The sequence below is a fragment of the Rhinolophus sinicus genome, linkage group LG06 (genome assembly GCF_036562045.2).
Source record: "Rhinolophus sinicus isolate RSC01 linkage group LG06, ASM3656204v1, whole genome shotgun sequence".
Taxonomy (NCBI): domain Eukaryota; kingdom Metazoa; phylum Chordata; class Mammalia; order Chiroptera; family Rhinolophidae; genus Rhinolophus; species Rhinolophus sinicus.
In genome coordinates, this window is record NC_133756.1 from 23,306,974 (window position 1) to 23,321,227 (window position 14,254).

Here is a 14,254-nt window from a genome sequence, read left to right on the forward strand (position 1 = left end):
ACGCTGGGGCATGTAGTTCTCCACTGGCGGGAGGTGCACGGTGCGGCTGGGAAATTTGGTCTCGGAGAACTACAGCCACCCTGGGCGCGGCCTCATCCGCTTCCGCCGCGGTGCATTCTGGGGAATGTGGTTTGCTGTGTCCCTGGGGCGCTCGGCGGATGGACGGGTCCTCTTCCGAGAAACTACCTCCCTGGAAGGAAGCGTCCGTTTAGTTTCGTCATCGGTGGTCCAGGGGTCCTCAGAGGGTGTTCTCTGGAGGGGTTTAGCTGCTGCCAGAGCTGCTTTTCCTGGTGGGCTTCCTGTCAGGTCGTTGTTAGGTTCCCCTTCCTGTGGGCTCAGGACGGCTGGGGGCAGAGGAAGATGGTGTTTACTTTCCCTCGAGGGTCGGGAAAACGAGAGGAGATAGTCGTTAGGGTTCTCTGATTACTAAGCAATTCTTGGAGATGGCCGCTTGTTGTGAGGACCCTGTTGAGATCTGGAGGTGGCTGTTGATTGCTGGTTACCAGGGGAACCCTTGGGATTATGGCTGTGGTGGGGTAGTTAATTAAAAGAGCTTCATCGAACCCAGTGGAACTCTAACCCTGCCACAACCCAACCTAACTTGAAACAGGCTTTAGAAGTCACTAGGTTCCACAGCGTACACTTCTGACAGCGAGGCACTTCCTAACTCAGGAAGTAGACCCGTCGTTATAACAGTTCCGTTCTTAGGAAGATACTTCTTTTTCAAGAGGAAAGCTTCCTGTAAATTCCACCCAATAGTCCTCATAGTTCAGGAATGCTTCCAGAGTGTGTAGAACCCAATTGTGTCACTTTAGAGAACATACATCCTAGCAATTTTAATGACGTTTTAGAACCTGCCCTCTTTCTTGCGCAGAACACGCTGAAGGTAATTGGAGTTCCCTAAAAATGGATAAATTCGTCATCCGAACACCTAGAATCCAGAATAGTCCTCAGAAGAAAGATCCTGGAGGAAAGATTTACAAGCAGGCTACGATTGAATCTCTGAAGGTGAGAGGGGATCTGGGACTAGAGAAAATATGCAAAGGACTGATAGCAAGGCCGTGTGGAGGCGGTCCTTATTTCTTGCTATGTTGACTGCCCAAAGTATTCCTGACTACTCCTAACTTGTTTCATCCATACCCTGTATAGACTTAATTTATCAATTCGCACACTTCTGGTCCACTTCTAATTACTTTGGCTTTATTGTTTGTTTTGCTAGTGGTAGGGCAAGACCTCTAATTTATTCTTCTGCAAAATTTCCTTATCAGTAATGTTAAAGTATCAAATACAATTCTATGTACCTTGTACACACTCAATAGGCTGAGTGAGCATACTACACTCTCTCATATCTTACTGGCTGGACCTGTATGGACTCCATAGCTACAGCTGAGACTAGGGAAGAGACTGTTTCAATGGACCTTTTGCAACCTCTAATTCAGTCTGATTTCTTTTAACAAGGAATAGGCAGGAAATAGATACAGGATAGACAACCAACAATGAATCCAGTGAACATAGGTACCCAATTAATGGTGAAGTAATTATTATTTCATTAAAAACAAATAAAAACTGCTTGTAATTAGTTCCCTTTGTCTTCTTGAACCTCTCCTACATTTCTGACTTTTTCCTTTTCCTTTTTTGGTTCTTCTTCCTCCACTAGACTCCTGTTTGTGCTCCCCAGAGCTTTGTCACCTTTTATGTATTTGGCCAGGGTGATCTTAGGCATCTTAAGGCTTCCCATGCTGATGCCTGTCATACGTACCCCTCTAGCCTAGATCTCTGAGGGTGACAGTGGAATCTGGGGCTAGAGAAAAGGTGCCATGAACTGCGATAGCAAGGTGGCATTCTACACATTTGACTTACATACTCAGAGGCTTACCAGATCCAGATCAGAAAAGGGAGTATAAGCAGGAGCCCTGGGGTCTAGTCCCTTTTGTGCAACTGGGTGATCTTCAGCGAGTCATTTCGTTCCCTGGAATCTCAGTTTGTCCTCATCTATAAAATGTGGGGGTTGAACTGAATCACTTTCTTCAAAGGAGCACTTTTGTCATTTGGGGCAAGATAATTCATCATTTGGAACTGTCCCTTCTGAGTTGTAGGAAGTTTAACATCCCTGACCCCCAGACACTAAACGCCAGTAGCACTTCCCATTGTGATAAACAAAAATGCCCTCACGTATTCCAAGCAGCCCTTGGTTGAGAGCTACTGAACTCCAGATGATCTTTAAAATCTCTCCTAGTCTTGCAGTCTGTGGCTTTATGGAACACATTCAAAGTTTTCAGTTATCTCTGTTTTTTCAGAGTATTTATGGATAATTGTGTACATCAGTGATTCTGAATGAAGGATGGTGGTAGGCAGGATTTTGATATCAGACTATCTGGAAGAAAAGACGACGGTAGGAACTGAACTACACATACTCTCACTACAGATACCCAGATTCTAATTTACTGCTCCCTTCTGCATCTCCACTTGTGCCCCGGGTGAGAATCGCTGTATGATGTTGAAAATAAATCATACGAGTATGAAGATTATGGAATCAGAACAAACAATAGGCATGTGAAATAACATTTATAGTAAGTACAATAGCTTGTCTCTCAAGCTTGTTTTGTATTCTCATGGATTTACTTTTATATCCATATGCGAAGTAACTGGGACTAAAAACTTAACTCTTTTTGCTCTTATATCCAGTTTTCAATTCTGCCTCCTAAAAATCTTCCTTGCCCTTACATCTCCCACTTTAAATTCAGAAATCATATTCTCATGTAGAGCAGTGCCATGGTCTGTTAACTTGTCTCCCTGCCCTTGGCATCCCCTGTCATTCTCCCCTCCACACATAAGCCAGAGAATTAAGTCCTTAAAAAATGAAAATCTACTCAAGTCACTTCCCTGTCTAATCCTTCAGTGCTTTCTGATTACCTATCGATAAAGACATGCTACCACCCAAAGCCCTCCATAACCGGGCACCTGCCTGCCTCATTCCCCACTGCTCTTATTTCCATTTCATCCAATGTCAACCACTCATAATTTCCTAAATGTGATCTTTCATACCTCTGTACCTTTGCATATGCTTTCCTGTTTGCCTAGACTGGCTTTACTCTCTTGTTTGAGACAATATAGTGTAGTAATTAAGAACACAGACTCTAGAGTCAAACTGCCTGTGTTTAAAAATCTCAGCTCTGTCATTATTACTGGTGTGACCTTGGACAAGTTATTTAACTTCTCTGTGTCTTTCCTCATCTGTAAATGGGATTAATAATAATATCTATTTTATAAGGTGGTTATGAAGTTTGAGTGAGTCAATATATGTAAAGTGCTTGGAACAGCCTGGAACATACTAAGTACTATGTATGCAAGCGTTCGCTATAATCATCTACTTTATGAAATCCTGTTTCTTCCCCATGACCTAGTTCAAGAGTCTTCTCTTTTATGAGCCCTTTCCTGACCACCCTCTGTCTGCCATATCCAGAGCCAATCTAATTACTGCCTTCTTGTTGACCTTAAAAATAAAAGTTATTTTTACCAGCAAAAATGGGTTTATTTGGGAATGGCCGAGAATTGCAATTCAAGACAAACGTGCTATATCAAAAACTATAGGCAAGTTCAGCAAACAAAGGAGAGGAAACTTTATAGAGAAAAAGAGGAAGTTGGGAGGGGCTGCTTTGAACATAAGTCCATTGGAGGAAGGAGAAATTTCAGAGTGATGATGGCTTCTCACTGGCTGAGTGTTGAGGGTTCCATTGGCTGGGCTTGTTGCTGGGCAAGTAGAAAATCTTCCTTCCTCCTGCTCAGGTAGTAAAGTAGAGACACTTTTTGTTGGGCATGTTTGATATGGTCTCTTCCTCTTGGAGCCTGTAATTGACTCGGAGTGGTAGTGGCAGTAGCAGTGCGTGACACCTCTTCCTTCTGGCCTCCCAACTCTGTTTTAAATGAGGTTTCCTTTATTCAGTTTCACATTTTCTAAGCCATCCCTGTATCTTAAACATACCCCATCATTGTACTTTTTGTTCTATATTATAAGTGTTTCTTTACATGCCTGCGCCCCGCTACACTCTAGGCTTCTTAAAAGAGTATGTCTTAATGATTTTGTGTCTCCAGTGCCTGGCACGAGGCTTGGCATATAGAAGGCTGCAGTACATTTTTCTGAAAGGCCAAATGAACTAAAACTCCAAAAGCCTTGGCGTGACATATGAGACCTCTCCTGTTCTGACCTAGTGAGCCTTGTCACCTCCTCCCTTGTAGCTCCCTATTCACAGGAATACATTTCAGGCACTCCCCATTTCTTGCTCTTCTCTGAATAAGCTATTCTCTTACATGTCTCCAGGGCTTTGAGTAATGCTGGTCCCTTTTCCTGGAAAGCCTTTCTCTTTTTACAGAATGAATTCCTACTCATTTGTCAATCTACTCAAATGTGACTTTCCCTGTGAATCCTACATTATAAATTTCACGGGGACCTTGGGTATTTTATTTACCTCTGTATCCTTGGGCCCGTCACAGTGTATATTAAGTGGTTAATAAATATTTGTTAAATAACTGAATGCTGAAATGCTTTCTAGGTCCTTTGAGGGAGTTAATCCTTCCCTTTTCAATATTTTCATAGGACTTGGCTCAAATATCTGTCATGGCACTTACCTTACTATATTGTAATTATCTGATTACTTGTAGTTTTCCCCAGTCTGCTTTGAATTCCTGAGGACTGGGACCAGTGTCTTACTGTGTTCTGATTCTGCTCCAAGACCTAACACAGTGCCTGCTACACTGTAGGTAAAAATTTACTGAATAAATAAGAATCATCTTTATTTGGAGATGCCCTTGCAGGGTCTGAATATTAAACTATTCTATAAATATTATTGTGAAATAACATTATGCCCAGCACTGTGCTAGGTACTCTAGGGTACATAAGAGAAATTTAAGATCAAAGTATGAGCCTTCATGGGACTTCCTATTAGAGGATCATAGCATAAGGAATTATTAAGTAATGGTACAAAATCATATGTGATCCATTACAAAATTGTTTGGACAATAAGGGTTAAGAATTAAGAGAAGAGAGAGCTCAGTGTCTGTTTTTAGTGGACAGAGCACCCTGAAGGGATGGAAAGATTTGGTGAGGTAGAGGGAAACAGTGACATATATCCATTCAATAAGTGGTACTTGCTGTTTTCCTTTATACACGCACACATGCTTGCTTCTATGTGTACACAATGACAAATTAAAATCAAGTTGGGGTAAGTGTGAGTTCTATAGAGTTAACTAGGTCTACTCTCTGCCAAATGACTTATTCCCACACACCAGCATCACATTTTAATACCAAGAATCTGTTGAATGCTCAAGCCTCAATTTCCTCATCCGTAATATCAGAAATAATAACAATATTTAATCTGCAGGATTGTTATGAGGGCTAAATAAATAAGTGCATGTTGAAAGGGGGGCTAACTAAGCACTGTGCCTGGAATGGAGTGAAAACTGATAGTTTCCTCTTTTCATGTACAGAAAAGAAGAGGTTTGTATAGTAAAACTAGAGCTGGGAATGATGATGATGATAATGGTGATGATAGTAGTAATAATGATTATTACGAACATTTATTGAGCCCATTTCTGTGGCCCAGGCATTGTGCTAAGTGCTTCCCACATATTAACTATTTAAATTCTAACAACAGCTCTGTGAAATGGATGCTTTTACCATTTATATTTTACAGGTGAAGCGTCTAAGGCATGAAGAGAGTAAGGAGCTTGCCCGAGGTCATGCAGCTATAAGTGGCAGAGCTGGGATTTGAACTAGACAGTCTCATTCCTCAGTCAGCCCCTTATAGGGTGAACTATAAAAAAAAGGGGAGCTTTCTGAATGCCATGTAGAGGAGGTATAAAAATCTTAGAATATTAGGACCATTGTACTTCTGTTATCAGTACAGTACAAGTAATTTTGCCGTAGCCTTATCATACTCAATGAAAGTGATACTCAATAAAGCTCATGTAGTGTACATCTGAATGGTAAAGGTTAATTTGGTTAATCTCTTCTTGCTCCCTTAAGGAAAAGTGATTTCATCTGTTGGTTGCAATAGATTTTTTTTAATTAAAAGATTCTAGAATATGCTAATTTTTTTAGGTTCAGCACTCAGGAATGCTCTATAAATCTTTCCTCCCTTTGTAGGATTCACTAGCCAATATGTTGTCCCCTACCCCCACCAGTGGATTGGTGCCCATTTTATTGCTTATGAGCAAAACATTTTCCCTGATTGGTTTTGTCAAACTTGATATTTCAGCGACCCACAACTTTTAGACCAGAAGATATTTTGGAGAGCACCTCTTCTTTCTGACGATAACCGTTCATTGTAGCTACCCCATTGGTATTTCATGTTCACCTCCCTTGTTCGTCTAAATAATTCTGATAAGAACTTGAAATACCTCTGTTGGGGCCCATATTTGGATGGAAATAAGGAGACATTCTTTGATGTTTATGGAATTCTTCTATTTTGAAACTGACTGCTGTATTTTTCTGTTTCTGCCCTCAAATTTCAGATCTTAAAACTGTACTGTGCTTAGTCCTCGAGGGTAGAAATGGCTGTGTTCAGTTATACCTACTGTGCACTGGGGATAGAGAGAGAAGTACATTGTTCCACCCTTCATGTTGCTCATAGTCCGGTGGGGAAGACAGCCTTGTGGATAAGTACATGCAGAAAGCAGAGCTGCAGTAATAGAAGTCTGTACAGATTACAAAGGAGCTCAAAAGGGAGTGTGGTCAAATGCGGTTGGAGCGAGGCAAGAATGGCTTCGTAGAGGGGCTGATGCTTGAAGAGAGTCTTAAAACATAAATACACGTTTACCACGTGGTTGAGACAAAGAAAGAGCACCCCAGTCAGGGTGTGTGAAACACTGTGATTCATTTAAGCAACTTGAAAAAGTTTGGTGTATCTGGAGCAAATGTGAGGCTGAAAAGGCTGTCAGGAGCCGAGTCCCATAAGGCCTTTGATGCCGTGCTACAGCGTTTGGGTGTTTGTAGTTTCATAGGGTGGAATGATGAGAGGGGGGACCCCAAACCTCATTCTGAACATGTAGAAATGCTGCACGAAAAGTCTCTAATACAGAGCTGAGTTTGAAAGCAAGAAAGAGAAATGCCCAGGTGCCAGGAAGGGAGAGGATACGGGTGTAGATGTCATTGAGCGTATATCTTAAAAATTGTAAGAGTGAACCCAGAAATAATACAAGCAGAAGGTATGACTTCGAAACCATAAAGTAAAAACAAGATTAAAGAAAACTCAGGCTGTTAAGCAGAATATAACAATGAGGGGAAAAAGGAACAAACCAGAAAGTATGTCCAGTGTATAGCGGTAATCATAATAATTGCAAATAGGTTAAACATGCCTATTAAAAGATAGAGATTCTCATAGTGGAAGGGAGGGTGAAGCAAAATAAAGCAGCCATAGGATATTTAAAGCATAATGACCCAGAAAAGTTGAACGTAAAGGGATGGAAGACCAAATGTGAATATGTCACAGGCAGGAGTTCATCAAACATGTTTACAACGGTAGGTGGGTGGAGGTGGGGGACCCTGAGTATCCATTGGGGTTATAGATTTTAAAATTCTAAGACATTTATATATAAAAATAATGGACTACTATCCAATACTATTGAAGTATATGGGGTGTGTGTGTGTGTGTGTGTGTGTGTGTGTGTGTTTGTGTATGTGTAATGACTGAATCAAGAAAATATGTTGAGTGAAAAAAGCAAGTTGCAGAATAAGATATTTATACCTTCTTCCTATTGAAAATATCCCCATACCATGTAATACTAATAATACTATTAAATACTATTAAAAAAGGACTTTGTTTCAATTTTGGCTAAGGCCTCTAAAGTCTGAGAACAAAGCAATAGGTATCAAATGGTATTCCTAAAGGAGATCCTAGACCATCTATGCAGAACTGGTGCAGGCAGTACATGAAGACCTGAACCCATCAGCCACCATAGGCTATAGTGAAAGTTGAAGTTGAAGGAAGAGAAGAGAGAATTCCTTTAGCTAAAGTGAGAGGGCTGTGGTATTTTCAGTTGGAGAACTTGACTTCAGATCTTGGAGGTGTTGGACACAGAGGCCAGGCCTGTACCTGGAAACATCTGAAAAACGAAGAGTGTCCGACAGATGCCAGAAGGAGAAGTGAATGCACTGGATAGGCTGTTACCCTCAGAAATTTTCAGGGCAAGGATGTAGGCAGTAGTGGAGAAAATGCTGGCTGGCCTGGGGTTGAGTTAAAGAAACTGGGTTCACAAGGATCCTTGGAAGGGCAATGGGACCCCTCCATAGAGCGTTCCTATGACGTGAGCTGCCAAAAACTGGGGACTTCGGGTAAACATGTAAGCAGTTGGCTGGAAGAGGCATTGCCAGTGTTACGGGAACTGCAGGTGAGATCTCAACAAGGGGAGCTCTCCAAGGAACCGCAAAAGCACTCGGAAGAGAATAGGAGTCAGCTTTATGTATCTGCTGAGTCTAGAGAGCACTAAAACCGGGTTAGCATAGTATCCCAACAGAAAGGAAGACTCTGCCTGTCCATTACCTCTCCTTTTCCCAGCTTCAAACCTGAAAGAGACAGAGCCCAAAGCAAAGAAGCAGATCAGGAAGGAGGAGAAGCAAAGATGGGGAAATAGAGTCAGACATCCCCTCCTCCCACCACAGCCTGCTAGGCTGGAAGCAGATCCCAGCCAGGGGAGGGAGTTAAGACATTTTATGGTGTTTTTTTTTTCTTCTTTTTTTGGTTGCTTTTTATTGAACTATTGCATGTAGGAGAGTGGACAAATTGTGAGTGTACATCTTGACAGATTTTCACAAAGGGAACACACCTGTGTCACCAGTATCCAGATCAAGAAACAACATTACCAGAATCCTAAAAATTCTTTAGTTGAAATAATTTCAAAACTACGGAAAAGTGACAACAGTACAAAGAACTTGCCCACCCCCTTCACTCATATTTCTCTTGTTAATAGTTTACATTGAATGGAAAGGGGGTAGTTTCTTCCAGGAATGGAAGGAGGGGAATGAGTTTGGTGAAGGGTGTAAGGAGACTTAAAATTTACTTTATGTGAAATGGCAAAATGTTAACTTTTTTCATTATAAATAGTGACTTCGTACCTTTCGTTGTATTTGAAGTTTTAAAAAATTTTTCAAACAAGAGAGTTTGAGTTTTATCATCTAGGAGGTGGGGAGCTGTTGAAGTGTGCTTTTATTGTTGAAATAAATGTCTTGATGACTTTTCTGCTCTCAGTCCTTGCCTGTGAATTAAGACACTTAAGTGAGCTATAGGGTTAATTCACCTCTGCATCATTTTTCTTTTCTTCTCATCCTATTGCCTCTCACTGCTAAGTGCCCGGTGGTGTCTGACATGGTAAGATTAAAACTTGCACTTTTCCTAATAGATGTAACTCTCTTCCTGATTTGCAGTAAGCAGGACCTGCTTTTAAGCAATTACCCATCATTTGGGGCCATCACACACACTGTGCTTTGGCTCAGGTCATCATCAATAATTCATATGTCAATAGGAGCCCCATTAGCTCAGGTGAAGGCAGATGTCTTTCTGATGCAAATGTTCCATTTTCCAAATGACTTGTCTTTTTCCCAGAGAGTTGTGGTTGTAGAAGACATAAAAAGATGGAAAACTATGTTGGAGCTTCCTGATCAAACCAAAGAGAATCTAGTTGAAGCCTTACGAGAATTAAAGAAGAAAATACCCTCCAGGGAAGTGTTAAAATCAACAAAGATAGGTAGGTTCCTTCTGAGTGTTATGAAAAGTGCTTATATTTTGTCTCCTTCCTTCTTCCTGTCTTCCCTCACGCAAACATTAAGTTATCTGTCAGTGCTTCTCAAACTACACGTGGTCAGGGATCATTGTTTAAAAAATTCTCCATTGGTTGCAGACCAGTACTTTCATAATATATAATAAAAATTACTAGAAAAATAATTAAAATATAAATACAATCTTCCCTTTTTTATTAGATGCAACAGAGGGAGAATTATTCTGTTAAATTGCTATAAAAGTTGCAAAATGCTACTTCAGTTTCTGTACTTACCACGGACTGGCAGTTGGCAGTTATCTGCAGACTAACACTTTGAGTGTGCTTGATGCTGGGTGTGCAAAAATTAAGACATGGTTTGTGACCTCAAGAAAATTAGGATTTGATGGAGAAGCAAGCCTGTAGACAAATGGGAAGGGTAAAGTATTGTGGATTATAAATAAAAACATAAATAATATCCTGGGTTCTGTGCTGGTCTGTACCAGATATGTATGTGCTGGCATAAAGGACAGTAGTCACTTAGATCTGGGGAATGCAGAAAAGGTTCTAGAGAAGTGGCATCATTTCAGTTCAATCTTCAGAGACTTGGCGTTCCTGTCTTGAGTAGAAATAATTTGCAAAGCATGGTTTGTAAAAGCAAAATGATAGCATCGTTTGCTGCTATATCATTTCCTATAGCATTGGAGATACTTAAAAGGTAAGTCAGAGACTACGTGGAATTGCCATTTTAGTACAGTACACAACTGTGAAGAATATGCCAGGAGAGCCACCATGTGTTCCTCAAGCTGCTCCCGGCTCCCCAGGGAGTCCGGGCTAGTCACTCACAGCTGTTCTTCTTGTCCTCACTAGTGCAGCCATTGCCTTCCCTGCCTCCCCTTGACCTCTTGTTCATGAGAACCGGGAGAGAGAGCAGCTTCAGACTGGCGCTAACAGCTGGCAAGAGCTGTGTGAAATCCCCCAGAGGGCCCCCCAAGAGTCTTGAGAGGTGCACCCCTGTAATATAAACCAGAATCTGAGAAAATTAGATGCTTAAAGAACATAAAACCCTATCATTATAGCCAAGGAGATTCTCCCATCTGCTGATGGATTTTCTCTTTATAGGTTGTGGTCACTAGAGGGCAATAAGACCATTCATAAGAGCAGATAAGGAATTTCCACCAGTAGAGGGTACTAGTGATTAATATTTTATGACATGTATATATTTACATATGTGTGTGTATGTTCATATTTAGGCACACACTGCAAATACCATTTACGATCAGATCTTCAGTATCAATATAATAGGCTGGAATTATCCTACAAACAAAGAACATGGTAATTATTTTCAAATCATTTCTGTTTGTTCTTTGAGTAAATTGGGAGTATGCTTTTAAGAACGGGTGTGTCTGATCAGAGATTTCCATTCAAGGATCATAATGAAACCACAAGAAGGGGGTCTCGACTTGGGAGGAGCTGGAAACCATCCAACTTTTGAGTCTCAACCCTACCCCAAGCCTTCCCTAAATCTGAGGTTGTACATATAGGGGTTTCTTGATTCTTTTGCAGTTATTTCAGTTGCTAGGCTGAAGATTCGTTTGGATCATTGCCTAAGAATGTTTACATTCTTCCACCTTTAGCCTTCTGCCTGTCCCTCTCCTGGGGGCTGTGAGGGACAAATATTTACTGAGTGCCTTCTTTGTGCTAGGAACTGTGCTGGCATAATAATGGAGACAGATATTGTCTCCGCCTATTTGGAGCCTGCCGTCTAATGGAAGGAGAGACAATTTAACAAGAGTTTATTAGACGATGTGGCGAGTGCTCTGATGATCGGGAGAGGTTAGCCCAAGGAGTATATGCGTTGGGAGTAGAGGAGAAGATGTGGAAGAATGTGTCAGGCAGGGGGAATGTGTCCTCATGTGAGCTGTCTAGAGGGGTGGAAATAAGAGAGAACAGGATGCATTGCAGAAACTGAAAGAACTTCGGTGTGTTTCAGGTGAAGCTGGAGAGACGGTCTGGACCAGTTGAAGAAGGCTCTTTATAAGCCATTCAAAACTGTTTGGTCTTAGCATATGTATTAGTCGTCTATCCCTGTGTAAAAATTACCGCAAAACATAGCAGGTTAGGTATTTGTTATCTCACATAGTTTTTCTGAGGGTTAGGAATCTGGGAGCTGCTTATCTGAGTGATTCTGGCTCACAATCTCTTACGAACTGTTGGTTGGGGCTATAATCATCTGAACGTTTGACTAGGGCTTAAGGATCTGCTCAAAATGGCTCACTCATAGGATTGCTGGTAGGAGGCCTCAGTTCATCATGTGGGCCTCTCCTTAGGGCTGCTCGTGACACGGCAGCAGACTTTCCCCAGAACAAGTATCCAAAAGAGAATCATCAAGGTGGAAGCCACAGTGTCCCTTCTAACCTAATCTCAGAAGCCATATACTGTCACTTCTATTCTGTTGGTCACACTGACCAACCCTGGTACAGTGCAGGAGGCAGCTACACACAGGTTACGAATACCAAGGGTGAAGATCATCGCGAGCTGTCTTGTAGACGGGCTACCACAGCGTGCATTTTTCTTATTGAACTAGATGTATTATACTACTTGGACGTGCAGATTTATGTTCATTTGTAGAAATGTTACAGCCATTAGCTCTTCAAAAGTGCCTCTCTTTTGTTCTTTCTATTCCTTCATTCTGGGATTCTACAATTAGAAGTATGTTAGGGATGGCCGGTTAGCTCAGTTGGTTAGAGCGTGGTGCTGGGAACACCAAGGTTGCCGGTTTGATCCCCACATGGGCCACTGTGAGCTGTGCCCTCTTTAAAAAAAAAAAGAAAAGAAAAGAAAAAAAAAGAAGTATGTTAGACCTTTTATTTTCCATACCCATTAGCTTGTTTGTCATATTTTTTATGTCCTTGTCTCTTGTAGAATTCTGGGCAATTTCTTCAGATATGTATCTTCCAAGTCATTAATTCTCTTTTCAGCTGACTCTGCTCTGCTATTTAACCCATTCATTGAGTTCATTTATCTTGAAAACTGTTTTTCATTTTTACAAGTTTCCTTTTCCCCCCTAAATCTGTCTCTTTTAAATATTATTTGTACATTCTTATGATTGTACCTTTTATGTCTTTAAACACGTAATGTATAGTTCCGTATTTTTCATCTTACTGTTACAATATTTGTAGTCCTTGGGGGTTTAAATCTGTTGTCTACTGTTTCTGCTGACCCTCATGGTGCTTGCCTTCCTGTGTCTTTGTTGATTTTTAACTGTGAGTGCATGATTTTATTTCAATCTATGGGAATTTTGTGGGACTAAATTGGAGAAGCTTCGCTCGAGAGAGGATTAGCTTCCTTTCTTTTTTTGTTTCTGCCAATAAAGAAGCGTCACTTCTGACCTGGCATACCTTAGCACACCTCTCAATGATCCCAGCTCAGTGTGGGTTGCGGGGTTAGCTCTCCCATTTCGCCACTGGCCCAAAGCTAAGTATTTGAGCAGCAGTGCTGTTAACATCAACCCTTAGTTTAGCCCCGTCCCTCTGTGCCGCTACCCCTTTAGCCTCTGCTGACTTTTGTAAGAGGGCAAGAGATGGTTATTATCCAGAATATAATTTTACTGCAGTGATAGGGTAATTTTAATCCATAATAAAGTGATTATTATTGAAGGGTGTTGGATGAAGGCATGACATATTCACACTTGGATTTTAGAAAAAATCTGTCTGGCTGCCATGTGGGGAAAATACTGGAGAGAAACAAACCTAGAGGCGGGAAGCTCAGTGAGGAAGCTACTAAAATATCTGGTTGAGAAATGAGGGTGGCCCGGAGGGGGCAGTAGTCATGGGAATGGAGAAATGTGGTTGGAATCAAAAGACATAAATGGAATAAAATCCTGAAGGACTTGGAGATTGAGAATTGGGAATGAAGACAAAGGAGTAAAAGCTGAAGCCTAGATTTCTGCTATGGGCAAGTAGGTAGATGGCAGTACCACTCATTAAGATAGGGAACAGCAGGTTTGGTGGTGGGGAGATTAATAAATTCAGTTTTAGACTTACTGTGTTTGATATACTATGGAATATCCAAGGGGAATTGTCTAGCAGGATGTTTGATGCACAAGGCTGAAGCTAAGGAGAGACTGTGAGTATATACTTGGGAGTCACCATCAGCATATAGTTAGAAATTGAGGCAATAAAAATAGATAAGCTTGGCCAGGGAGACTATTTAAGAAAAGCACAGAGCTAAGTCCAAAATCCTGAAGCACACCAATATTTAAGAGACTTAGAGGAGACTGAGCAAGTGTGACCAGAGAAACAGGCAGATGCTGTCATGGAATGGGAAGGAGTGTTTCTGGGAAGCAATGGGTCAGCAGTGTCCATTGTTCTCAAAGGGCCAAATATGATAAAAATTACCCATTAGATTTTGCAAAGTGAGGTCATAAATGATTTGGGTAAGATCAAAGGCAGTTGAAGAGTGAGGAGGAGGTAAGAAATGAAACTGAAAATAGACAGTTCTCTCA

At 41.2% G+C, this 14,254-nt stretch overlaps 1 protein-coding gene and 1 long non-coding RNA gene across 7 annotated transcripts in view; one reads left to right on the top strand and one right to left on the bottom strand.

Moving 5' to 3' along the window:
- Positions 1-14,254, top strand: part of TCEANC2 (transcription elongation factor A N-terminal and central domain containing 2) — a 31,312-nt gene that overhangs the window by 178 nt on the left and 16,880 nt on the right. For 3 of the 5 annotated variants that reach the window (XM_019742815.2, XM_074334754.1, XM_074334756.1), the window contains exons 2-3: positions 875-1,008; positions 9,597-9,738. In XM_019742815.2, the coding sequence (XP_019598374.2) occupies positions 907-1,008; positions 9,597-9,738 (244 nt within the window). In that variant the 5' untranslated portion in view covers positions 875-906. Of the gene's footprint in view, positions 1-15; positions 291-351; positions 482-874; positions 1,009-9,596; positions 9,739-14,254 lie in introns of those variants that run through there. The other 2 variants (XM_019742813.2, XM_074334755.1) reach the window with 2 other exon arrangements.
- LOC109453237 (uncharacterized) overlaps positions 3,657-14,254 on the bottom strand; it is a 46,013-nt gene continuing 35,415 nt past the window's right edge. Inside the window, exon 3 of one of the 2 annotated variants that reach the window (XR_012497228.1) lies at positions 3,657-3,914. This is a non-coding gene — a long non-coding RNA (uncharacterized LOC109453237). Of the gene's footprint in view, positions 3,915-8,875; positions 9,250-14,254 lie in introns of those variants that run through there. The other variant, XR_012497229.1, reaches the window with a different exon arrangement.